The sequence below is a fragment of the Nipponia nippon genome, unplaced genomic scaffold (assembly GCF_047370975.1).
Source record: "Nipponia nippon isolate SJK-2023a ecotype South Korea unplaced genomic scaffold, ASM4737097v1 scaffold_4, whole genome shotgun sequence".
Taxonomy (NCBI): Eukaryota; Metazoa; Chordata; class Aves; order Pelecaniformes; family Threskiornithidae; genus Nipponia; species Nipponia nippon.
Window position 1 is genome coordinate 45376493 of NW_028262358.1, and position 27025 is coordinate 45403517.

The 27025-nt window shown below is 47.0% G+C and overlaps 1 protein-coding gene across 6 annotated transcripts in view; it reads left to right on the top strand.

Annotated features, from left to right (window-relative positions):
• Positions 1–15263: 15263 nt before the first annotated feature.
• The window catches only part of EGLN1 (egl-9 family hypoxia inducible factor 1), a 38035-nt gene continuing 26273 nt past the window's right edge, over positions 15264–27025 (top strand). For 3 of the 6 annotated variants that reach the window (XR_015708449.1, XR_015708450.1, XM_009471269.2), the window contains exon 1: positions 15285–16705. Coding sequence is in view for 3 of the 6 variants with exons in the window: in XM_009471269.2 (XP_009469544.2) it covers positions 15797–16705 (909 nt within the window). In the remaining 3 variants the exon portion in view is untranslated. Of the gene's footprint in view, positions 16706–27025 lie in introns of all 6 variants that reach the window. The other 3 variants (XM_087775842.1, XR_015708451.1, XM_087775841.1) reach the window with 3 other exon arrangements.

The window sequence follows — 27025 nt, forward strand, 5'->3', positions numbered from 1 at the left end:
TTTCTAGCATGGGCAAACTAAAATGTTTAAACTTTTGTTATATTTTGTAAAACACTAACATTAGAGCATGGTTTGGAGAAGAAAGAAACTATCATCTTAAAAATGATAAAATGGATTGATGCCCTAGATTAGCCTGCAAGGCAAATTCTGTGTGACAATATGAGAACAGAAGTCACAAAAAAAATCTGGAATATATTTTGAATTTATTTTTATCAGGCTTCGGATCTTTATTTCCTAAGCTCCACTCATAACCACCTGCATGAACCCAGAGCCAATATATTTCTATTTTAATTTCTAAGATCTGAGTTAATCTTGTTTGCAGCATGCGGAGAAATTGAGCAGTCTTCTGTATGTGACACCACTTAGTGTCATACTCATTAGAAATACACTAGCACTGTGGTATCACTGCCTGGCCAGCCCATGGGGCAGTGGGACACCAGCAGCCTTGCCATTGCCAGCTCGGCTGCAGACAGGTCTAAGGAGCTTTTCGGAAGCGGTCGTTCACTGGGAGCGTCTCCTGAAAGTGAAAGGCAGTGTGACAGAGCACCAAGTTGCAGGGATAAAATCTAAGTATGGGGCAGTATAGAGCATCTCCTTGAAGGTGGGATTTCACCTTGTATTTTGTCAGGGAGAGAATGGAGATAGGCTCTGAAGGTGCTGAAAGCAAGACAAGCAGCTGTGTTTGATGTTTTAAAATTAGGGGAAATTCAATCTGTGCTTGTTGAGAACAGCTTTACAGTACTTCCATATGTATAGCCTGCACCTTAGAAAAACTACAGATTAGTGCTGTGCTGTTCCTTAAAATAAGCCCCCAGATAACTCACGCAACATCTCAGCAGAGGCAGGAGAGATGGTGAAGGAGAAAGAGTCCGCGTAGGATCCTAGCAGGCGATCTACCAGGGAAGAAGGGGCTCTGGGCTACCTGAATGTGCAGATTGTTTCTGAGTGGCCCACCGTGGATAATACTAATGAAAATCAGGTCCTTTGGCCTAGAGCCTCCCCTTGATGACCTCCTTCCTGAGGCAACTTGGAGCTCACAGCAATTAGGCTGTGGGCAGGAGGAATTTGCTCTGGGGGTGGCAGGGCTATTCTGGCACCCTGAAGCCGCTTTTCCCCAGGGCTCCTCGCTCTCTCACCCATTACTGGAGTGGTGCGTATCCTTGATGCGACAGCCATGGGGCCTTGGGACCTTGGGACACCAGGGAAGGTGGTGCTGGAACCAAGCAGCCGCCACCAGCAATTCAATGGCCTGCGACTCATTCATGGCAAGCCCCGAGGGGACGCTCGGGGTGGTGGTGGTGGTGGGGGTGTCGCAGCAGTGGCAGGTCGCCTCCGGCGGCGCTCCTTCCTGCAGCAACTCCAAGAAGTTCATCTGCACGTATGCAGTAATACCATCAGCCACAATATAAACGGGCTTGTATAAATCGGGTTGGGTACTTCTACTGAGATAAGGATGTCAGTGGAAAGGGGTGACAAAACAGCAAGCAAAGTGAACAACTTTTGCAGCAGCTCTGTGAATAAATATCCATCTCACAACCAGAGAAAGGATGTTGCAGCAATCAAGGTAGAAGAGAGGGAAAGTCTGACACAGTTTTGGCTGTGAGGCTAGCTAAAAAAGACCATATCTTGTAGATATTATCCAAAAATAGTCTGCAAGACTAAAAATAGCATAGATATCTCAAGGTTTAAAAAGAGATCAGAACTGAAGCCTATGAAGACTGAGAAAGTCATATGAGTACAGAAAATCAGCACAAACTTCACCGCTTATAAAAGACAGAGACATGAAAATTGTATTATACTAACTCACATTACTTAGTCTCAATCTCCCGTCACCTGGGCCAAAACAAGCAGACAGTTTTATTTACTGGTTTTTCATTTTTCCTGGGATATACAAACTGTAGGCGCTGTATGCCAGACCTCCTGTGCTTCTCGCGTACGGACCATGTTTCTTGCTTGCACAGGCCCCTCTTTTCTGCCAGCACCTCAAGCATGTGCTTTCGTGGCTACCTCAGAAACTGCCTGGAGAACTGAAAAGGGGAGAAGCAAGAAACTGGCTGCGTCTGGAGGAGCAGGCTGTGTGTAAATCCCACTGCTTTCTGCAGGCCAGACACCTGCCTCAGGTTTGCGGGGTTTTGCAAAGTATTTCATGTGCCACTTTCTCCTTTCGGTGGGTTAGGATGCCCACCACATGAGGCCGGTGTCCTGATGTTGGACAGGCAGGCACCAAGCTGCCCAGAGAGCAGCAGCTCTGGCTGTGAACAGGGACCGGCACCTCATACAGGCAGCTGCCTAGCAAGTCTTGGCACCACCAAGGGTGTAGCCAGCTGCCTGGGGGCATTTGGGACTTTAGTTTTAGACTCAGCACCCTTAGTTAAGCATATATCCTACTTAAGTACTCTCATCTTATTTAACCCCCCATCCCTGCTCAGGGGTATTAAGGGTTTAATTCAGCATTTGGAACAGGACCCAGATAAATGAAGAGCTTAAGGACAAGGTAAGCAGAGGGGCTGCAGCAGAGGCTGATCCTTGTCCCGTCTGGGGGACAGCACAGAGCCCTGTCATTCGTGCTGTGCATTGCTGCAAGCACTGGACATGAGCCGTCTCAGCAGGGTTTGGTCAGCCCCTGCGTGAGGATGCAGTGCTCAGTCCTGGTAGAGACAAGGGCGGCCACGGGAGGAGCGGGCAGGCTGCTGGGGTGGCTGCAGCACCTCCTGGGGTGGCTGCAGCACCTCCTGGGGTGGCATGGGGAAAGGATGGACGGGAACAGCCCTTCTCAAAGTCCTGCTTGGGCAGTCATAGCCTGCACACAGCCATATGGCTACAACCAGGCCGGAGACCCAAGTCTTCTTCCAGCTATAGTGGAAGGGTTAATGCCCCAGTCTACTCCACCCCGGCTGGTCAGCATTCTCCTGCTAACCACAACTACCCTCCCAAGTTTTTCAGCAAAACTGCTTGTACAGCTTGTACTGCTTGTACAGCTTGTACATGCTTCCCTTGGCTGTCTGGAAGCGAGCCGTGCTAGCTCAAGCAGTTGAAATGCAAGGTCTGCCTGCATCTAGTTCATTGCTAGTAAATAGGTCAAGAAAAGCTGGCAGGGGGTGCGTGTGCCTGAGGGCTGGGCCAGTGGTAATCTCTTCAGCCAACAGACCTGGAGCTGAAGGATTGGCTTATACACCTCTGTGGTGATTTGCCCCATGCACCCAGAAGCTAAGGCAGCCGACATTTGCTTTCCATGGCTTGCTGCGTTCGGTGCGAGCTACACCAAGAGGGTGAGTCTAGTCAGAGGAACTCCAGATGTGCCCAAGCTTTTCTCATCCCCACGTGCTCCTTCACTGCCTCTTCCCCGCCTTGGCAGTGATCTACAGCTCGCGTGTAGGTCCACCTGAAGCCACGCCGCCCTGCGCACCTTGCCAGGGGCACAGTCCCTCCCTGCTGGAACAAGGTGTGGAAGCAGCCGGGTGCAGATGGTCCTGGCGATGCACAGCCTGCATTCCTCTGACTTGGTGGGGCAAGACAGCAGTGCTGCAGAGCTGCCTTCTCACACCAGCCATTTTCATGCACCTAGTTGCTTGCAGCTAGGAAGAAATTGTTTCGGTGCTGCTTTAAATGCTGGGATCTTGACTGCTGGGCCCTGGCAATGTAAAGGAGAGGGACATGCTCTCCTCGTATGTGTAATACATGTCCTGCGGTGTAGATGGGTTTGGGATTGAGCTTATGAAAGCACAGAATTTGCAAGTTCTCACCTCTTCCTTCCTTCTCAAGCACTCTCAAACGGATATGCTGCACGCTCAAAACAAACCGCTTCCTTGCAAGCGTCTGTACTACAAAGTTTTATGTAATTCAGAACTGCAAAATCACTTTCTCTGGGTACCTTAGTGAGCACCAGTGCAAGATACTCTGACAAGGGATCCGAGGAGACCTGGTGTTCACTTCTCTGGACAACTGAAAACCTTATTTTCTCTAAATAAGATGATTATCAAGGGGGTGTTTGTGCCCATTCTTGGTTTTGGGGACTCTCCTTTCCCTGTGCTGCCATGACTCATAAAACTTGTTAAACCAGAGTACGCCTAGCAGGAGAACATTTAATCACATAGCAGTTGCAGGGTAGTGATGGAATTTATGTTTGACAGGCTGACAGCAAGATGGCTTTATCTACAAAGCTGTTTAGATGTCAGTATAGCCGATTCCATCCATAAGGCTGGGCAAGCCATACCAGGCACCAAACCAGCAAGGAGGAAGGTAAAATACATGGCAGGAGCAGGCTCGGGACACGGGTGGTTTGCATAAACAGCCTGAAAACGTGCCTGTCATCACCGCATCTGGGGCAACGTGTGGAAACCTTATCTGGTAAACCAACAGCTTCGCACTGCACAGTGACCTAGATAGGAAATACGATGCAGGCAGGGAGAAGGTGAGACTCTGCACTGTTGTGACACATGGATCAGGTTATTTGCTGCTGCTTTTATCTGGCTATAAGAGTTTAATAGTCAATAAACCACTTGGAAACAAGTTCTGGACTCTCCCTTCCTTCTCAGTCACTCTCACACCGACACAGCATGCCGCCAGACCAATTTATGAACAATGTATTTCAGTACTTCGCAGAACACTAACAAAATAGTCTGAAAACCACTGTACACAGCTACTTGTGCACCACTTCAAGACAACAGCCTTAAGGTTTCTGCGAAGCTGCTCAGAGGGATTACACCAACACTGGAGTGACTGCTCTTCTCGTGTGTGTGTGTAAACAGGTTTGCTTACATGGAGAAAACTCTTTCCACTCCGGCCTTTGAGACTGCAGCAGACGATTCAGCCGAAGCAGGTTAGGATAGGCTAGGATAATTTAGCTCCCTGGCATCAAAAAGCAAAGGGAAGTGTTTGGGAGCTAATGCATGCTACTATTTGAAATCCCCTCCCATTTGTACATGTTTTGTCACAGTGTGCTTAAAAGCCATACATATGACCAAGTAATTTGTCATCAGTTTTGGGTTTGTTGTTTTTTTTTTCCTTGTAATTTACCGTATAATTAGCACATTGTATCATATATTCTAGCCCATCTCAGATCAGATTTTTCTGATTTTCAAACTCTATCACAACACCTTAGCACACTGAAAGAAGCAAGCGCTGTTCTGGCACAGAAAGCACATCTCCCTCACCTTTAAAGAAATTGCATCTGGATGACACTTTCAGGAAGGCAGAGGGATGATAATCTTGTAGGGCAATGGCTCAGTGTTCCTGCATTATCATTTCCATATTATTTTTATATCAACAAAATAAAGATTTCTCTTAACTCTGAAACTCTGCTGGCAGGAAGAAAAACATTTAAAGATTGCATATCAAAGGTCTTTGAGATCGAGTAATGACTTATCTATAGCCCAGTGTGTTCAATATGCAGTCTGTGAGCAGAAAAATGGGTTGCTTTCATTTTTCATTCTTCTGTAGACAGAATGTTGTCTCCCAGCTTAGCTTTGTTGGCTCCAAATTACTGTGCTTTCTCAAAATTAAGCTTCTTTTTTATATTTTCAGATTTTTTCCCCCAAGTAATCAAACAAGTCATGCAGTATTCCTCTTTCAAATGGATAGTAACCGAGATTTTGATATTACCATGAGGCTGAGCTATCAGAAGTCAGAGTGAAATTTTCCTTTTTCAATCCCATTTTTGGAGTAATTTCTTTTGAAAGTAATACATGAAGCTTGACCCCAACAAAATTTTTGCCCCACATTTAAACTGTAGATAAATCTTGGAAAATACACTGCAGCTAAATTTTGGAAGACAACGCTTTTTAATCTGCTGTCACAATCAAGGGACCTACGTTAATGAAAATGGAGGTTGTTAGGACAGATTTTTCTAGCTTCTGTAGCAGTCAGCTGGTTTTCTTCCATATTTACATATTTTTTAGAAACAAAGTTCCAAGTGTTTTGCTCTTGGGACTTACTCCAGAGTTATGTTTGTGACGACTGTCGCATATTATCTCGCTCATGACAGTCCATCAGAGCAATTAAAAAATTTCTACGTGGTAAACTACAGAAATTCTTCCAGCATTTATTGCTGTTTTCACTGATCCCAGTGAAACCATTTCTGCATTCGTTCTGGAGAATGAAAGATCTCCTCTTCAGGAGTGTTTCTTGACTGATTGAGGGAATATCAGGTATCTTTCTTTGTCATTTGCAGCTGACGGTCGCTATGGCTGCATTTTCCACTCTGCCGGCAGTAGTTTCTGTGTAGGATCTAAGGGAATTTCTCCCTGCACACACATTTTTGGAGAGCCTTCCGTTATTATTAATTATTATTAATATTATTCTTAATTATTATTAATTATTCTCCTCTCAACCTGTCTGCAGACCTCATCTCACATTCAAGGAGATCCCGTTCCCCTTCCCGCTCCCACCACGTTGCTCCGTAACTCCCCTTCCGCTGCCTCCATCGGAGCTCGGCACTCCCCTGCAGATCGGCATTGCAAAACCTCCTCAGGGATGAAGACCTCCTCTATTTATAGAGCGCAGAGGCTAGATGAAAGTTTCCAGAGAGCTTTCTGGAAGGGCTCCCATCTAACTGCTCTGAAGGCTTACAAAGGGAAACGAGCTTGCTACCTTGCTTCATAGCTTTGCCCTGGATATAGCATTCACTAAACCTTTGCAGTAAAATATATACTGCACCAGGCAAGCATTTGATGTTATGCATTGGCATTTATGAACCTTTGAAGAAGTTTTCTTCCTGACATGCCTCGTCCGTATCTGGATTACAAATGCAAAATCAGAGGCGTGGGGCAGATTCTCTAACATGAACCCACATTCTCAATTGATTTTTATCCTAGGTCTGTGTTTCAGTGCTATCTTAAGATAACAGAGAGGGAGAACTGTTTTTAGCTTCGTGCTGTAGTTTTTTCTTAAAAGATTCAGTCTCTTGAGGCTGATATTTTTAAATCGAAAATAAGGTTCCATTAAAAAATGCACTGTTGAGTGTTGGTCCACAAAGATATGATTCAGCATTTCTTTTACTCATGTCACAAATGAAATACAGAATATTTCTTAAAATAGGAGAGAAATGGTCACCCTAGCTAAAATAAGGTAGGAGCCAGGCTGGGTACGCAGAGCAGGCATATCCACAAACACACGAGCCTTTGTGTGTATATGAGCTAGCCATGTTTGGCCTCTCACATTGATAAGTTGCTCTTTATTTAAAAAAAAAAAGAAAAGGGCAGCAAGCCGTTAACTACTTTTGCCCAGAGCACATGGCTTTTATTGGAGGATATGTTTGCACAAGGGAGGAGCGTTGCCTCCCACCCAAATTTCAACAACGTGTACCATGTGGTAAATAGGTGAGCACAGAGTCTCTATCTAGTCTCTGCCTAACCCCTCCAGTTCAAACTCTATCTATATCACACCGTGAGGAAACTGTAATCTGAAGAACCCTTTTAGGAATCTGTTTTTTTAATGAAAACTCCTGAACATGGTCCTAGCATTAGACACAGTCTGAGGTTAACCCTCCCCCAAACAACCAACCAACCAACCACAAAAAAAACCCCAAACAACAACAACCAAAAAAAAGAGAGAATAACGCCGGGGGAAAATGTAAGCCTAATAAACAGTAAGTGAAATCCGCCTCCTGACAAGATAAGCATTATCATCTTCCATTGCACTGTGGGTGGACGAAGAATGTGTAAATTGCTTGCTGACCTGTTTTTTGCTTCTGCATAAAAATGAAAGGCCATTTCTTCTAGTACTCATAAATGCCACCTTATCTCTAGGTCACTAATTAGCTAGCTGGCTGAGCACAGAACAGGTTCAGGGGTAGCAATTCTAACAGTGACAAACTGATGCAGCGTGATAGCAAGACTCAGACACAACCCAACTCTAATTACAGCTCTGTAGCATGTACTATCACTCTGAGAGCAAACCAAAAATGTTAATAATTCATATTCAGCTGTGTGCTTGCACGAACTCCTGGTAAGTTTAATTTTCCGGGACCTAATATTTAGGTACTGCTTCGTAGGAGCTCTCCAGCGTACAATTCCAGCATTATGTTTTACTGGATTCATTAACAGCATTGTGCCATCTGAATGTCCATTGAAAGAGATAAAACGAATAGCGTCAATTTAGATCACGCAGGGGGAAGACAACAATTTTTCATACTAATACAGGAATTTAAATTACTATATATTCACTGCTAGCATTCCTGGTGTAGTAAATACCTGTCCTTGGTATAAGTTGCTTGGGAAGTGCTTTAAAACATGCTGAAATATCTTACTCTGGTATTAGACTAAGAGGGTTGTGCTTGTTAGCACAGGAAACAAGACACAGAACGCCATCATAATGAGTGTGCATCAATATCACAATTTTTAATACCACATTTGTTCAGTTCTAAAATCTCAAGAACTATTTTAATCAACAGACAGAACCTTTCAACTACTAAAAACTGAAAAGAAAACCAAAAAAAATTACAAAATGTGAGTCCTTGGCATGCTGTTCACAGAATCAATAGCCTAAACCACCTCTCCCTGCATCCTTAGAGAGCAGAATCAGCTGATGCTCGCCGTTCCCCTCTCTTGGTATACAATGATGTCCTGTTCTTTGGATCTGCTGATTCTCTCAATACAGGTTCAAAAGGAAAGGCTTCTCTCTCAGTTAGGGAGAAAGTAGAAATGGGTCAAGTTATATAATATGAAGTAAATAAGGGTGAAGCTATATGACATGACTGAGTCAGCTTACCGTTCTGACTTGGGTGGTCCCCCTTTTCCCTCCCTGACTCCTGGCCCTGCTGGTCCACACCCTCTCTTGCACCACATCAAACCACTGGGTAAGCTGATCCAACTTGTTAAGCCAACAGAAAACTATTCTCTTGAACTGACTCACCAAAGGGCTTGACAAGCGTGGTGCTAAGGAACATGCTGCTGGAGGGAGCAGAACCACCCCCTTCGGAGGGCAGCGACTCAACACCATGGCTTAACTGTAGCACAACTGAAGAAGGTGTTGCGAAGGGCACAAGAGGAGCACTGAAGGCAAGCAGAAGGGCATGGAGTAAAAGCTTGTGTCTTCGGGAAGGGTGGAAATGCAAAAAAAGGCATCACGAAGCCCTTGGGAGCAACAGCACGTTGCACCCCGATATGCATCAGAAGGGTGCATGGGAACACACCGGCACTGTCCCGGCAGAAGGGGGGACGGGGAGTGCAGGAGAACACGGTGCTGAGCTGTACTCAGTCCATCGAGATTGCGATGGCTCGTCGGGGCTCAGGCTCGCAATGCTTGTGTGCGTGTGCGTGCCTGCAGCCAGCCCTGGCAAAGGTGAGCTCTTCAGGACAGATGTGCTATCTTGATAGTTTAACAAAACATGCGCTATAATATTGTATCCCCATTGTTCAACAAAAGGAGGAGGACACCACTGTTCACTTGGAAAACAAACAAAAACGAAGCCTGCCCCCGTTCTTTTCAAGAAATTGCCTCATCAAAAAAAAAATCAAACCCCTAAGTCTTATTGAGGAATAACACCTAGTCAGTCTTATCAGCTCAAAAACTCCCCCACTATTGTCTTTTCCTTCCTCTCTTAAATTACCGAGACGGGTTGGGTTTCTCCTTTCACAGCAGCAAATATTTGAAGCTCGCTCTTTTCTTAGAATCTCTCTTACTGGTACAACTGCCTCGGTAAGAAAAAGAATTCAGAGATATCAGAAATTGTGCTAGCCAGCTGGAGAAAGGGGAAAGAAGCTGCATCTTCACTCAAAGATAAAATGTCCAGTCTTTTAACAAATACGTCTTTATGGCTTCAGGAACAGTTCTTGAGTTTCTCTCTTGAGCTCTGGGTAATAGTTTCCAGGGAATCAGGAAAAAAAAAAAAAAGAGGAGACTGTAACTCATTAAATAGCAGTATATATTGTAATGCATGAGCTGAGGCGCTCTCAAGCTCCCCAAACCAAGGGGCACAGAGCAAACCGTCCTTCTTGCCCGCACCCCAGGGCATCCCTGTTCTCTTTCCCAAATGCAAGGCCAGGCACTGGCAGAAGGGAGAACTACGTGCCTGGCAGCTGAAAGAGGAGGAAAGAGAAAATATGATGTGCAATAAATCAGGTACGCGCAAAATAACCATGACAGGCCACATCATCCTAACACAGCTCGGCATTGTTTCCACCTTGATGATCTTTCAGCATGTCACGATGCTGAATCATGATGACACAGGGGCAGGAAGCACATATCAGATGCAAAGTGAAAAGGTCATGTTATGATTGTGGCCCTACGAAGTGCTGGAGAGACTTTCTTTACGTTGGAGGCCCTTGTTCTCATGCTGGAAGACTTGCCTGCACCGAAATCCAAAAAAGCTTCCGGAGCGGTTCAGATAAATTTGACCTACATACAGATAAAACAGGATTATTTTTTTTTTTCCAAAACTGCTTATCGCTGTATCAGTGCATGGATTTCAAATAGTGTTTAAAAAACGTTCTTTAAAAGTAACTTTCAGTCCATAACTGGACTTTAAGCACCCCGAGGGCCTGCTGGCTTGCTTAAGTTAGAGGCCAAAAATGTACATAACTGTCAATCTTTAGCAAGACAGGGAGCTCTTTTCTAACCAAAGCCAGAAATACTGCCTCTGGAGAAACCTCACAAACAATGTGGAAAAAGCTTTTGGACTTTCCATAGTACAAAGTTTAAAATGAGGACAAAACTGGAACGAGTCAGTCTTGAGAATTTTCTAAGCTCTGCTGCATTTCCATAGCTTTACAGCTACAGGTATCTGGTAGCAGCACTTTCAGTAAAAAAAGAAGACATTGTCTTGTACTTCACTAGCGTACTTCGTTTTCCTTTAAATATGCATAAAATTATTGTAGTAGTCAAATATTTTAATATGTATAAATCTCTCTGGATCAACCCTAACCATATTTTTGGTGTCATAAAAATAGGCTATATTCCCAGAGAAGCAAATGCATATCATTTCAGACAGATTCAGGGACAGCAAAAACAATTTTAGTTGAAGAGCCTGGAGGAATCCCACAATATTAAACATAATATTAAACAGCAGTTTACACAAAGTAATTGAGAATACTTCTCCTTATAATTTAGCCCAACCCTTATAATCTCAGATTATAATGAAAGGTTTTTCCTTTAAACATTACACCATTACGATATTCAGTGATAAAACCCCAAATTATTCTGTTCCTCTAATTTCAGCGAAAGCTTTTAGGGAAACTGTACAATGGCATCAACAAGCACCAAGCGGGATGGGAGGTGGCCCAGGGCACTGCGGATTATGCTCAGGGCTCCGAGCCCGATTCTCCCTCGTCCCAAGGGCTGTCTGCCACTTCGCACTGCGTGACGGGAGGAGATCAAGCTCTTGGCATATCAGAGCGCCAAAGCCCGGATCTTGAAAATTGCTGAGACCCCTTAGCTTGTGCCGGCCGCAGAGTGACTCGACGGGACCCTGCGTCCTGCGCTCCTACACCTTCCTGCTCGCCCCTGATGGGTGACCCTTTCCTCCCTTTGCAGAAACAGGAGGCCGGGGAGGCATTTGGGAGATGAATAAACCACACTAACCCTTTCAGTACCTCAGGGAAAGAGCGTGCATTCAACAAAGGAGCACTCGCATAGCCTTGTGGATGTGCTTTGTACAGTTTGTCCCGATTAGAGAGGAAGAGAGTTTAACAGAGAATCCAACTCAGACGAACAGTTCTCTAGTTTTATTTGGAAGAGCTGCAAACCTGTTACAGTTCACTTGCTAGTATGAAAAGCAAGCTTGAAAAACGTCACCATTGAGATCAGTGAATAATGGTTTAGGTGGAATAAGAGCAGTCAGGCTGAAGAACGCGGTGGAGTGGTCTGGGGGGAAGACAGCAATTGCTACAAGCCCCCAAGTTCTGAATTTTAATTGTGACGCTGTTGTGGACACACATCTGTCTGACTGTCGCCTTACACTACCACCAACCTCAGGAGCATGTGTAGCTTCCCAGTGGCCTTCTGGCAGCAGTGAAAAACTTAGCTCGGAGTCCCAGGGACTTTTTTCCTGTTCGCAGCAAAACCATCAGAAGATGAGATTACTTTTTATTTAAACTTTATTTCTAAGCTGACTTTGTTCTGTGAATTAAACTTCTCTAATCGTGTTATTCTGCATTCCCCCTTTCAATGGGCTTCAAAGATTTTTTTTCAGTTGCTTATACAACCTTACCCCTGCAGTACTCAAAATATATAAAGCATGGTATAAATGCAGCTATTATTACTACTTAATGAAAACAGAAAAGTTATTTACTGACCAACCCTTTTTTTTTTTTTTTTGCATTTCTAATAAACATATCAGATCCATATCTAAGTGGTGACAAAAAACTATGACCTTGTGTTGAGTTTATCCCAGAACATCCTGATCATGGCCGGTATTACTTTAAAGACTTTTCACCCGCATTCTCTGCAAAGCAATATGTCTCATCACTACCTAGTCACTAGTCAAGTTCTTTTCCAACATTCACTGACACAGACAAGAAATCAGCTGTCTTGGAAATGCCACGTTAGGGGGCAAGTGAAGATTAACCAGCAGAAAAGAAAGAGTAACCAGCAGAAAAGAAAGAGGAGGAAGTCCCTTCCCCCTCAGTTTCGGTAACCTTCACGGTGGTCATTTTGCTTTGTATACCATACGCTGCTTTTTGTTGTGCTTTGTCCTTACGCTGTCTTTTAAGGAACAAGCTCTTTGGCAATGAATAGAGTCTTTATACACTTGGAAAACATTTCCAGCATGTTGTAGACATGATTGTAACATAAATACTCATTGTCTTCTAGAGTTTCCTTAGCACCACCACTCTTTTCTGCAGCTTTGTCACTGGACAACAACTTTCATTAAATGGTTTTGTGCTGCCGGTGAAGTGCTGTAATCATAAACCATGGCAAATGCTTCATATACCCGAAGATGGATTTTGTTGAACTTGGTATGTCTGTTTACCACGCTGGGGAACAGTATGTTAAGACAAACTGAAGAAGCTCAGCACATTAGCAAATGTAAAAACTACAAGACCAAGACTTTTAATTGCATCCCAAAAGACACGTGGGAAAGAAAGGGAAAGAACAAAAGACTTTCGAAGCCAAATTAACCCATGAATTAATAACTATAATTAGGTTTTAGCCAGGCACCATGTTTGTACCTTGGTCCTTTTCTTATTTGTTTCATAGCTGGACTATTGAGTTTCGAGTCTCTGACTTTCATCTCCATTATGTTTGCTGAAGGAGTACGCAGCAAATGCAAAAGGTCTTTAACTCTTCAGTGTCTTTCTGGCAGAACGTCATTGTTTGCATTTCTGAAGTTTCTGAAAATAACAGCCTTGACTCTCTTCTCATTTAGCCCAGTTTAAAGATGGTGCAAGTCCAAGGAATTCAGTTGCATTAATCTCAGTTTAAAGCAAGCTAGAGGAATGCCTAGCCTAGTATTTCTGACATACCTCGTATACCTGTAGTTAAAGAACAGCTCTCATTAAACCTACATTAAAAATCTGTCCACTTTATGCTCTGGACTTAAAACTTGGTTTTAACCCACTTCTTTCTGCTGTATTTTCCTCCCTTTAAGAGCAATGAACAAAGAAATTAATAATCTGCGACTCTATCTGTTTTTAGTTCCCAGCTTTTCCAGTTCATTTGGCTTTTTTTTTTTTTTAAGTCAGCCTTGGAGCTTGCTGATCACATTCACCTTGAAATCTCATCCTTTGGGCTTTCATGACCTTGTCCTCTCAGTACTCCTTTTGCCTTTCTAATAATTCACCCTGTTTTTCCTTCTCATTTTCTGTGTGTTTTCCACAGGCATTTGTAGCCTTGGCACACTTTGTTTCTCCTTTTACATCCTTCACGTAATACACGCAGTGCCTAACATTCCTCCGAGTCCTATTGCCATGTCAGTTAATTTTAAATCCCGTTCTATATAGAGAGATGATAAGAGCCAAACCATTTTAATGGCGTACACAAAGCCATCTCACTATAATACAAGTGTATTACAGTCTTAAGCCTAACAACAGCCTGTGAGAAGCGAAAGCATTCCTATTCCTCTTCTACAGTGGCAAAGAAAAACTGATTTATCCAAAATCACATGAAGGCCTGTGGCAGCCTAGAGGTTACCAACCAAAGGATTCATTTCACCTTTCTACCTCCAGATCTGTATATTGGCTCACGCATTTGACACTTCTCGGACTTTAGAATGGATGTGCTTAACTTACAGGCAGCGCACACCAACTGCAGCCACTGCCTCTCACCAGCCCACGGAGCAAACACTTACTCTCCGCTCACCAACTGGTTCTCCGAGAGAGTGGGAAGGAGAACCCCCAGCCCGGGAGGAGTCCTTCCTCCGGCTTACCATGAGGCTCTGAGGCACCGACCACCATGTTGGGCTGTATCGCAGGAAATTACAGAATACACTCCATTTTCCTAACATCTACTACAAGCAAGCAAAGCCACGGTTAAGCCAGATCGATCGGGGCTTACGTGTCCCTTCAGAGGAGTCCAGGTCCTCATGTGCCTGCTGACAGCCAACCCGACTGTGTCGGGACGTTCGCCCCTCCACTGGCGGTGCTCTGCCAGACCAGCTTCCTTTTTCCTGTCAGGGCCTTTGCCATGTTGATGGCGGCGCAGGCCCCAACTCCTGGCCTCTCCTGGTTTCAGCAGCCACATCACCTGCTCATCCTTCCTGCGGTTTGCTTTTTTTCTTTCTTAACCGGCCTGACTCCGGCCTTCGTTACCTCCGAGCTCGGCAGGACACAAGCCACAGGTTATTTCTGAGGGAGCCAGCGCACGTCGCGCTCCGCCAGCGATCCCCCAGGGATATTTTGGGGCCTACGGGAGTGACAAAACCTGGCCCCCCGCTGTGGCCGGCCGCCGCCGCCACCCTCCCCGTCACTCAAGGGCTCAGCGCCCGGCGCCCGTGTCAGCCCGGCTCCCTCCTGCTCCTCGGGGCCGCCGCCTCACCTCCGCTCCACCCGGGCCGGGCAGAGGGGCAGCTCGCCGCGGGGGACGGGGACAAGGGCACCCACGGATCAGCGACCAACCGCCCACCCGGCGACGGCGGGGGTCTCCCGGGCAGCCCCGACCGGTGGCGCCCCCCAGCAGAGTGTCCCCCCGCCCCGTCCCTGGCGGCGTGCGTCCGCGGCCGGGGAGGCCGCTGTCCTCGGGAGGCCGCTTCTGCCCGCCCGCCCTCCCGCCGCCGTGGGGGCGCCCCGGCCGAGGCCGCCCGGCCCCGGCCCGAGGCCCGTCCGTGCGCTGGGCGCCGGGGCCAGGCCCCTCGGTGCGGCGCGGCTCGGCTCGGCTCGGCGCGGCCTGCCCCGGCCCGGCCCCGCCCGCTGGCCCCGCCCGCCTGACGCGCCGGCGGCGCTGGCGGGCTGGAAGTGGCGTACGTGCAAAGCGGGCCGCGAGAGTGGCGCCTCCTCCTCGCCCCGACACAGCGGCGGAGGCGCGGCGGGGAGAGGCGGCGGCCGCGCCGGCCCGCGCACTGGGCAGAGAGGCCGGCGGGGAGCGGAAGGCGGCCCCCCCACCGCGGCAGCCGGCTGCCCCCCGCCGCCGCTCTCCCCCCTGGGCCGCGCCGCCGCCGGCGGGGCGGCGATGAGGCGGCGCTAGCGGCGGCAGCGGCGCAGGGAGGGCGGCGCGGGCCCCCGCGGCAGCCCCGCGCCCGGCCGCCCCGAAGGAGGCCGCGGGCCGGCGGAGGCGGAGGGGGCCGCGGCGGAGCCGGGCGGCCATGATGCAGTGAGCGCTCCCTCCCCGCGCGGCCGGGCGGGGGCCCGCGTTAGCGCCGCTCCCGCCCGCCTCCTTACATAACCCCTCGGCGGCGGAGCGGGGCTGCGGCGGCTCCACCAGCGCCATGGCGAATGACAGCGGCGGCGGGGCCGGCCAGGGCGGCGGCGAGAGCAGCAGCGGCGGCGGCAGCAGCGAGCGGGACCGGCAGTACTGCGAGCTGTGCGGGAAGATGGAGAACCTGCTGCGCTGCGGGCGCTGCCGCAGCTCCTTCTACTGCAGCAAGGAGCACCAGCGCCAGGACTGGAAGAAGCACAAGCTCATCTGCCGCGGCGGCGGCGCGGCGGCGGCGGCGGCGGCGGCCGCAGCAGGGGGCGCTGCCGAGCCCCGCGGCGGGCACCCCCCGCCGACCCGCGCCCACAGCGCCGGGGCCGCGGCGGCGGCGGCGGCCGGGGCCGCGGCGGGGAAGGGCGCAGCGGCAGCGCCGCCGCCGCCGCCCCCGGAGGCCCCCGCCGAGGCCGCCCCGCTGACCAACAACCACGTCGCCGCCGCAGCCGCCGGCGGTGAGGCGGAGGCCCCGGCCCAGTCCCCGTCGCCCTCCGGGGAGGCGGTGCTGCTGTACCGGGACAAGTCGAACCTGTACCCGGGCGGCGTGCAGGCGGTGCCCGGCGGGGCCGCGCTGCGCCCCAACGGGCAGACGAAGTCGCTGGTGCCGCAGCGGCTGGCGCTGGAGTACATCGTGCCCTGCATGAACAAGCACGGCATCTGCGTGGTGGACGACTTCCTCGGCAAGGAGCTGGGCGGGCTGGTGGCCCAGGAGGTGCGGGCCCTCCACCACACCGGCCGCTTCACCGACGGGCAGCTCGTCAGCCAGAAGAGCGACTCCTCCAAGGACATCCGCGGCGACAAGATCACCTGGGTGGAGGGCAAGGAGCCGGGCTGCCAGACCATCCGGCTCCTCATGAACAGCATGGACGATCTCATCCGACACTGCAACGGCAAGCTGGGCAACTACAAAATCAACGGCAGGACGAAAGTGAGTGCGGGAGCCGGGACCGCCGGGAGCCGGGACCCCCGGGAGCCAGCCCACCCCACCCCACCTCCCCCGCAGCCGGGGGCTTTGCCGCGGGGGGGCGGGGGCGGGAGCGGGGCGGCGGAGCCGGCGCTTCCCCGGGCAGGGGCGTGTGCGCGCGCACGTGCGCGCCTGTCTGCGGGTCTGCGTGCGTGCGCGCACGTCCGTCCGCCCGCCTGCCTGCCTGTCTGTCTGTCTGTCTGTCTGCGTGGGGCTGTGCGGGTGCGTGCGTCTGGCTGTCTGTGCGTGTGCGCCCGCTGCCGCCCCGCTCCCCGGAGCCGCCCCCCGCCCGGCCGCAGCCGCGGTCCGCGCTCGACTGAGAAGGCGCGAAGGGGCTGGTTTGCCTCTTCGCTCTCCCAGACCGGGACACACACACACACGCGCACACCCCAAAACCCATCTCATTCATATCCCTGCGTTTTGTTAAAAACTGGACCTGGAAGCATATCCGCTAGGCGATGGCTATTGAAATGCAAGTTGTGCCGTGGTCTCCCCCAAAACCCGGCAGCGGTACGCTGCTGACCGCGGGGGTAGCGTGTGCCGGGCGCCGGCCGCAGCGCGTTCTCGGCGGGGAGAGCAGCGCGCACCTGGCCCGGCGCGGCGCTCGCTGGGGAGCGTGGAAAAGTCTGCGCGTAACGTTTGCAGGCTCGCAGCAACGGGCCGGGTTTTGGTAAGGCCTGGCTTAGAATGCGGCCTGCCGAGAGCCGGGCTGAAAAATGGGGCTGGGAGAGCCAGGGCCCCGGTGGTACTGTGAACCGGCGAGGTGCACTGCGACGCTCTGGGTGTGGGTGCCACGGTGGGCAGCAGGGTCACAGCCGTGAGGAGCGGGGTGGCTTTGGGAAGAGATTTTTGTTTTCCCCCCTTCTGCTATCATCAAGTCTCTTGTCTGCAAAGAGCTCTACTCTTCAGCTGTATTTGGAGACCAGAGAACCGAGTCAAAATCTCCCATTGTACTACCCTAATTTGCAATTCCCTTCCAGTCCTTTAAATGAAACTCACGCCCTTGATAAAGAACTAGTAATGAATATTCATCAGCATCTTTTCAGGTTGTTTTTTTGTTTTTTGGTTTTTGGTTTTTTTTTTAAAAGAGGAGGGGAAGCCCCTTCACCATTTGCTACCTCTATTAAAACATCAGGAAGCTAGTGAATTGGTAGGAGCCATCCCGCCGCGGTGGTTGCAGTGTCACAGACAGACTGTTGTTGCTGCAGCTGCAGAATCTCAGCTGGTAGGAAGCTGCGGGAGGGAGGAGGGGAGAAACTGGAAGGCAAAAAACAGCCTTGGATTTGTTTGGGGCACGGGAAAGTCCCGTGATAAAGAAAAGTCGGTGGGAATTCTTCTTTTTTTTTGAAGTGTGGTCTTTTGTGTACCTTTAGTTGAACCAGTACTGTACTAAAACTTTTTAACGGGAACATGGTCTAGATTCCTCCTAGAGCCCCATTAGCTTGGACTTTTCTAAGCCAACTTATCTTTCAGGCAGTCCTAAATCTCTTCAAGGCCTCACTGCTTCGAACTTGCACTCTAAAAATATCAGTAGCTTTGCTGGCTTTCAATTTTATGCAGCGAAGAGGAATACTGCTTCTATGTGCAGCGATGTGCTTCTGTAAATAATATGTGCCAGGGCTTTAGAAAAAGACTTTAGGAATTGTAATCCTGAATCATGCGTGTGATTCCTGGAGTACTGTATCTTACATTTCTAAGTAGTAACTGGTACTTTTGCCAATTGTGAAAGATAGAGAAAAATCTCTTCGTGCTACATGCTCTTGTGGAGCAACGGTAAAGTCGTGGAGATTGTTTAGCCCCACTTGGCTTTCGGTCACTGCTGAAACTCCTCTGTATTTGGGGGATCAGAGCAGGTGCAGGGATCAGATCAGTAGAGGTGCAGTGCTTTACTCCTTGGTGGTACAGAAATGCATTGCTTTCTGTCTTCTCACCTTCCCTTGCTTGTCCTCCCACAAAAGTCAGTGCTTGTAGTGCTGCGGGAAAGCTCGCTTCCCTAAAGTTTCAGCGAGGGTAGAAATGAAAACTGTCAGTCACTCTCACAGATTCACCCCTAAGTTGAATAAACAGAAGCAGTTGGTGAGAAGAGATGGATAAGTCAGTGGAAGAGTTTGATCTGTTGAAACGTGGGGTTTGTCACTGTTTGGGAATGTTTATTGGTGAAGTCAGCAGGGGTAGGTGTGATGTGAGTTTCACCTTCTCTCTTCATTTGTGTCCATGAGGAGCTGCACCTTTCCTCTGCCATTAATGGCACAGTAAGGTGAGTCGAAGGGCTGGCGGCAGGGAGCAGTCCGGCATTGGAAACTTCTTCCTTACATCCCTTCAGGGCTCCTGGCTGTTTGGAGGGGGAAAAGGAAGATGCAAAATAAACACAGAGACACCTCTTGGTTATCTGAAGTAATTTTTTCTTTACTCTTGCCCCTGATTTTTCTGCATCGAGGTTTGATAGCATTGCTGCTGGGGTCCCGCTATACTTTTTATTCTTGGCAGTATAGATGGATGTGCAGTGGAGATACTGTAATAGCTGCAACAGGTTACTCTGGAGCTTTTCTGTCAGTGCATATTGCGCGGTGACAGCTGCTTAGTTCACTTAGTCAAATACAGTCTGCTTTCAGATCTTGATGGGTATGTTGGATTTGCATTCACAGCGAAGACCCTTTTAAAAGGAATGAGCCACGTGTAATATTTATTCTTACTGGTTTCATTTCAAGTAATGGGACCAAAATGCATGGAAATGTAGCACATGTTGACCGACTGAGCTCTAACAGAATAATTTTACTACTCTTGTGTGCATATGTTGCAATATTATGGTTTGCATAGTTAGTGCGTGGAGAACTTAGTGTACCGTTTTACTGAAGGTGCTAAATAAACCAATTTGCAGCGTCACTGGCGAGATTTGTAATTGCCCAGCATCTGAACCAGCAAAAGAATTCCAGCCCTTGGGGATCCCCCTGCCCTCTCTAAAACACTACCAGTGCTAGCCACACAAGGTTATGGGTTGGCACGGTATTAAACGATTGCAGTTTGGTACGGCACCTCATGCAACAGGGAACCTGCTAGAATTGGGCTGTGCTCATAAATGACAGGGATGTAGCTGTGCTGAGGAGATCCGGGGTGGTGAAGTCTAGGAGTTTGTGTTTCCTCAAAAAGTAATTTACCGAGAAATCAGATGTGCAGTGTTGTAGCTTTGAGGAGAAGGTGATTTTGTATTAACAGTTCTAAAGGTGTGTTGTTTCGGTTTTTTTTAAGCCTACCTTCAATTTTTATTTTTTTTTTATTAGACCTTTATATGAAAAAACAAGCAAAAAACCCAAACCACTTGCAGCCAGTTATTTAAAATATTGTTGGGTTCACTGCAGCGTCTTCTTAGAAAACTGGCTTTGTTGTTGAATGTTGTGCAAGGGTTGGCGTTATGTCACAGGAGCTTTTATTGAATCTTTAACCTTTACCAGATCTAGTTCAAGCTCTGTAAACAAGCATATCCTATTAGAGGGAATGAATCATAAATAAATCCGCTCCACAGTGTGCTGAAATGCCTACCCTCCTTCTATTACTGAGTCTTCAAAAATGTTTTGTTAATTAAATATACCTATAAAATCTTAGAGTTTTATTCTCTGTGCTTTAACTAGCAGCTGGGTACTTTTACAGAATTGAATGGATTATTGAGCAAAGGTTTTAATGACACTGTTGATCAAGGCTAATTGTTTTTGGTGTTGGAGAAAAATAGCTGTAGATAAAATGGAAGAGACGGTACCTAGATTATCACTTCCAATTTTGTTAAGGCTTAACTTGTACACCTGTTGGTGGTGTTGGCATTGAACTTACCATCACTTCTACAAAGTGTCTGGAAGCAGTACATGAAAAGGGGAAAAGAAACGGGTCTCGAGACATATACCCTGCATCTCTTGGCCTGTAAAACTATCTATCAGGGAAAAAGCTACATTGTTTTAATGGAATCTATTTTAAACTGATTTACATTCACCAGCGCGGGTCTCTCGAAGGACAGGACATGAAATAAGGTAAAATGTTAAGTGCGAGAAACCTGAGATTTTGCATTTGAAAGTCTCTGTTAGAGGTTTTCTCTAGACTAACTGGGCTACCTAGAACTGATCTACTTAAGCTGATGTGGTTCTGCTTAGACCTGACCATGGGTAGATTACTCTTCAGCCTGAAAGTTATCTATATAGCAGTAGGTATAAGCTAGCCAGCTACCTTTGAGGTGTGTGGACAGTACAGCAGCAGGTATAAGAGAACAGCTAACTACGCACGCATCTCAGAAGTCCTGACTTACTGCATTCCTTTCTTTTGTTCTCTTGGTCTCTTTCTTTCCAGACTGCTTCCTTCTGTTCTCTAGCAGATGGTGGCACATACTCGCATATGCGAGCTGTAGTGTCTTTCTCCTACTTCCTGTTATTTTCTAGGTTTTTCTTCTTCCAGCTCTTCCCAAAATATTAATTCTTTTTTTCCCTTTCTCTTATCAGTTGCCACACTTGTATGTTCACGTATTTCTGTTTCTCGCCTGTTCTGTCTTAGCTAGTAGAGGTATAAACCTGCTCACCAAAGTCAGGGAATGAAATCCTCCTGAATCTCACCCAGGTGAGAAGGTTTTTCCTCCGTTCCCACACAGAGGCTGAGAAGGGGGCAGCTTTATGTTTGTTTTTTTTGCTAGGTTTCTCTTTCCCCTATTGTGGACTCTGCTATTCGTCTAAAACTTGATATAAATCTGAAGTTTGCATCCTTTACTGGTATTGCAATAATATTGGGAGATCCCAGTTGTGGACTGGGTTCCTAATAATCACTGTATAAACGGACATCTGATCTATGAGCTGGTCCTGCTTCTGCTCCCATCACACCCAGCATCACCCATCTCCTAACCCTACCCTGTACCTTTTATTGGTAGGAGATTGCATAGGCAGTTTGACAGTCCCTGTCACATCCCTTTAGTTTTTGCTTCATTCCCACTCCTTTGTAACCTGACAGAAGAGCTACAGTTTTAATTGCTCTCCTGTCTCTACCAGTAAGCCAGTGGCACCCACTGCTTCTCACCCACCAGTGGCTTAAAAATTTGCTTTATTGGCTGCACATTGTGCAAGCCTGCTTTTGTGCTTTTTCTTGAAATTGTCGAATTACATAATTGCTCATTTCTTACTCTCCCCGCCTCCAATCTCAAAATAAACTGACCTGACTGTAAGTACTTTAACTGCTGCTTATAATTCCCTGGATGCTCATCAGTTTTCAATGTGATGCTGCACGCTAGAGCATCCTGGAGTTTTCTGAAGACCTTGAGTGCTCTGGATTCAGACTAGTCCGACTGTGCCCTATTAAATTAGCTTCTTTCAAAGTTAGTAATGCTCTTTTAGAAAATAATCCTCTAATAGTGAATTTCTCATACCCTGCTGTTAGCTTTTCTAGAAACTGGAAAGAAGAGGCTCTCTGCTCTGGCCGTTTGTTTATGTAGCAGCTTTCCTACAAACATTGTTGGATTAATGTTACTAAGGAAAGAGAAATGTAACTAAGGAGCAGTAATCAGAGTTTTGCAGATACTGTTTAAAATAGCATACAGGAGACCCGAGCAAGATCTCTGGATGTTCTTTCTATTATATCTTACTTTGCAAAATATAACTGTGAGTGTGTGTGCAGCAATAGGACGACAGATGAAAATAAGAGGTAGAGAACAAGGACTCAGCAACCAAGCAGGTACTGAGAAGTGATGGCAGTGGCGGAGCACCATCTCTGCAGCTCTGCCGCAGCTCGGGTGAGTCCTGCTCAGATTGGAGGACCCAAGAGCTATGGCTGGGGATCCAGGCTGAGGAGCATCTGTAAAGCTGGGGGGCTTCCCCTCAATTTGCTTGTGGCATGCCCAGTTACAGATATCCTTCTGTATCATTCTGGGGATTTGTTTTACTATCACACCTTGAATTCATTTCTTGGAAGAAAACTTACTGATTAATAGGTTCATATGGGTTTGAATTTCTCACTGAGTTGTGGGAAAGCATGGCTAGGTTGCTCTCATTCTACCAATACTCACTTGAGTTGCTTAACCTTCATATAGAATATGACCGATGCTCATCCTTACCAGTTCTTTTCCTGACAGCGATGTTTCTGTTGGCAATGGTGTTTTCTTCTAGATGAGCGTGCTGGTCAGCGAAGGTTTTTATGGTGATTCATGGATACTCAGCAGCCCACGGTTGTTCTATCCCTGTTGGGGTAGAGCCCTGACATGCGATGAGTACAGTTTCATTTGTTGTTCCTCACGTGCAAGCATTTTGGGTCCCAAACGGAACAGATGATCAAAAGGCTGTCTGTTGTCTCCAGTGCAAATGATCTTTTGATCGAGAAGCACGTCATCCAGAAAAGATACTTGCTTATGGCCAGTGAAAATGAAAACGTGACCGTTGCTGAGATTCTGGCAGGTTGTCCTACTAGAGAAAATTACAAAGTATACTAGTTTCTGAGGGGCAACTGCGTGGTGATGGTAACTTTGAAGTGTGGTATGAATATAGCGTGCCAGAGGGTGGGGAGTACCACCTGTGACTGCTAGGAACTTCTCCATACCCCTGTGTCTTAGGCTGTAGTTCAGTGAACAATTTTGGCTGGCGCTGCTGGAGAAGTACTCACTCTTCTTTGCCAGCACAAGTATTTACATGGCCATCCTGTGAACTGGTTTGGGGAACTGATCCATCTGAAAAATAAACTGGCAAAAGAAGTGCTCCTGGTTCAGTGTTCGGATGTTTGTGCTGGCACAGGAGACTGGCAGATGGTGAGACTTTCTTTCAGCAGCAATGCAAATTTATGCCAGCTTAAAGTGTTTGCCAAACTACAGCCTTAGTTTAACACTTAGGGACTCATTATTCCAAAATTCGCCCATGAAAATTCGAACACAGTTTAAGAAATCTTTGCTAGCTATGTATTTTTTTTCTTTCTTAATCTTTCTTTTCTTTGTTCTTCCATGTTCAGTGTGAGACTGTTCTTGCCATCAGAAGTGCATTCTTCTGTCCTCCAAGGATCTTCCTTGTGACAGTTTTATACAGAAGCTTTGCAGGTCACCACCATGTGATCTCATGCAACATGCACAACGAAAAAAAGTATTTTCTCCAAATGAAAACTGATTCCCCCCCCCCCCCAATCTCTGCCCGTCCCTCTCTCCCCCAAGCTTCAAAACCAACCTACTAGCTAGATTTCTTATGCTTGTTGGCTGTCCCTATCCATTATTCTAGAGTTTTATTAGCACCAAAGACATTCTTGGTTTCTCTGTTTCAAGACAGAGCTGGACTGGCATCCCCTGCACTGAACACTGTGCTGCAGCTTGCTACTGTTTGCTGCTGGTGGTAAGGAAGGTCCCTGCTCCACCACATCCCCTTATGCTGGGTCCAGCACTCGCTCTACTTCAGGAGCTCTGTCTGAAGCGGGCAATTTCAGTACTATTTCACTTTTCTTGTCCTGTTTCCTCTCTGTTCCCTGGTGTGTTAGGATAGCTTTATGCAATTCTGGGTTGGTTTGTAGCTTGCATTTTTTCCAGTCATTTTTGACTGTGCAACTCCAGTTAGTTTTTGAGTTGTTGCTGTTCTGGAGATTAGGAACCATTAACCTTGTGGTTTGTGTGCATCAGTGATTTCGGTATGCTCTGGGTAATTAATTTCATTTTTCCCTGTCAGTGGTATCAATGATTTTCTGACCGTGTTGCTACTTTGATGTGCTATGCTGTCTCTCCTGCGCAGAATGGGCTAGATTCAATATCACCCAAAACTCAAGCGGGATGCTTCTCATCATAGCTGTATAGCTCGAGAGGAAGAGCTATCTTCCCTTGCCGGTGGCCTCTTGGACTGAAATTCCTTGGAAATGATGTCCTGCCAAGTCATAGGACTGTCTGAACAACAGTTCTCCTCAAATCTCTGCATTAGCTGAATCAGTAACCTTGACTGGGTGTTTGAGAGATGTTTTCCCTTTTTCTAGGTGACGCTTAATTTCTGAAAAGGTTGCCAGCTATTTCCTGCAAATAAATCTGCAGCATACTATTGTCTTTCATTATATTTACCCACATTCATGATGTTTGTAATTCAGTTGTGGTGTTTAGACCATCCTGGTTAATATCTGACAGCTTTTGGCTTGAACAGGCTAGGTTGCTGTTGGAATTTTGCAAAATCCTGTCTTTCTAGTTGCTACCATGTCATCCAGTACTGAGTGCTAGTATGTATGTATGTATCTGTAGGTATGTACATAGCATACTTGTAGCTAGTAAGCTACGTTTAACCTGGTAGCTTAAATAAAGGCTTTCTGCTGCAGCAGAAAGGAAACTTTTTTTATAAAAGGAAAACGAATGCTCTAGATAGAGCAAAAATTTCTTCTCGCCTATCCAGAAACTAAATAGGTTTTCTTTAGGCTCCTTGGAGAGCTCTTGTACAAAGACAGCACTTTTTTTCAGTTGAAAATTCAGTTTGGGACTGTTGTGAGTGGGTTGCTTAGTTAATTCTTCAGTGGGATGCTTGTGGGGCTCCCTGTTTCTTGTGCTGCTGTATTTTGTTACTTTACAGTAAGGGACTGACTGTGGACAATCCAAGGACTGTGCAAGTGTTTTTTGGAAATAAACTTACTCAGAATATATCAATACATGATCTTTAATCATTGGCATGTTTTCTACACTACACTAAGGAAATAATATTTTGAAAGCAGTATTTTCAATGAACAGAACAGTACAGTTATTTGACTTTCTAGCTACTACTGAATGGAATAATCGTTATTTATGACACCCTTTTTGTCTTCCACGTTTGTGACTTACTAGTTAGACCCTGCAAAAAGAGGACTAGTGCTGGTCTTTGTGGCCTTTTGAAAAAGTAATTTGGTGCTTATTAAATCCTTGTAAACACCTTCCACTTTCTGAAGATTGTTGGTTAACAAGAGCTGATCAAGCGTATTTTCAGCGTAGGCTTGTGCCAGAATTAACTGGTAAGTGGCGGTCATAAGCTTCAGGTCAAAAGCAAATTTGCTTGCTGTTCCAAGGCAGTGTTTGTCAAAAATAGAGCAATGCTTTTATGCACGTAACAGTTGCTTACACTTGAAGATTTTCTTGTTCTTTGGTATTTAACTTAAAACTACTCGAGAGTATTTTTGTTAACATATAATGTTATAAATAGGAATCGGGTAGAAATGTGCATGCCTGCACGTCTATATGGACGTTGTGTGTGAAGGTGGGGCGGTTAGGTATATGTTGCGTTCATAGTGCTCTAACGAAGAGATGAAGACCATACCTGTAGGGTAATTAATGGGGCCTAACAAAAAAGACTATTTTATACCTGAGGATTAATTTTACACGTTAATTTAGGGTCAGCTGAGCTCAGAGCGCATAACTTGACCACGAAGGCATTCTGGATTGTACAAATAACGTACAACTTTGAGGAGATGCTGCTGTGTGGCCCCTGCATGCTGCTGTGAGAGCAGAGCCTGGGACTGCCTTGCCTTGTTTCAGCAAAAACAAGCATTATGTTGAAAATGATACAAAGGTGAACGCGGTGAAGGGAGTTCAGGAAGCTGTTCTCCCTTTTGGTCCTAACAGGGTGGAGGAATTGTTGCATTGATTGTCAGATGACTGTAAGAAGTTTTAAAATGCAATAAACTGGCTGAAGACTCGGGTTTATATGTGTTTGCTTGGTGGTTTGGGTTTTTTTTTATATAAAGATACTTTAAATCTGTTTACAGGAGGAGCTCATATTGTCAATTCACATCACTTTGTTCTGTTGATAGCTCGAAATTCTTGGTGAAGTGGCAGAGGCTGTAGGTTTCTCTGCTGGGCATACTCTTGCTGTGGCTTGTGGACCCTCTGGTGTGTCAGGGTCTGTTATCTTCCTGCTTGCGTAGTTCAGAAGGCTGCAGCTGTATAGTTAGAACAATCCTGAAGTTACTAGTCAAATTAAACCAAAAGGTTACAATAATAGACTAACCTGACTGTGGTGATAATGTGGAATTTAAATTGCTGTAGATCAAAAACTTGGTCCATACTAATTCTGAGGCAGAAATCCTCATGTTTAAGTTCTCTGCACTGTGAAAAAGTCCAGGGATGCAACATGTGAGAGGTTTCCAAAGCAGTTTATAGCTGGTTAATCACACATGTTTCTTGTTGCTGCTCTCTGTCCTGTTCAAGCATCTGTTCAAGCAGCTAACCCTCGCCGTGGACGCCAAGCTCCCTCAACAGCCTCTGCTGTATTCGCACAGCCTGTGGTCTGTGCTCGGCTGAAGGCATCGGGCCCTTCCAGTTCCAGCGGTTGCTGCATTGTTGTTCAGGCAGCTGGCACG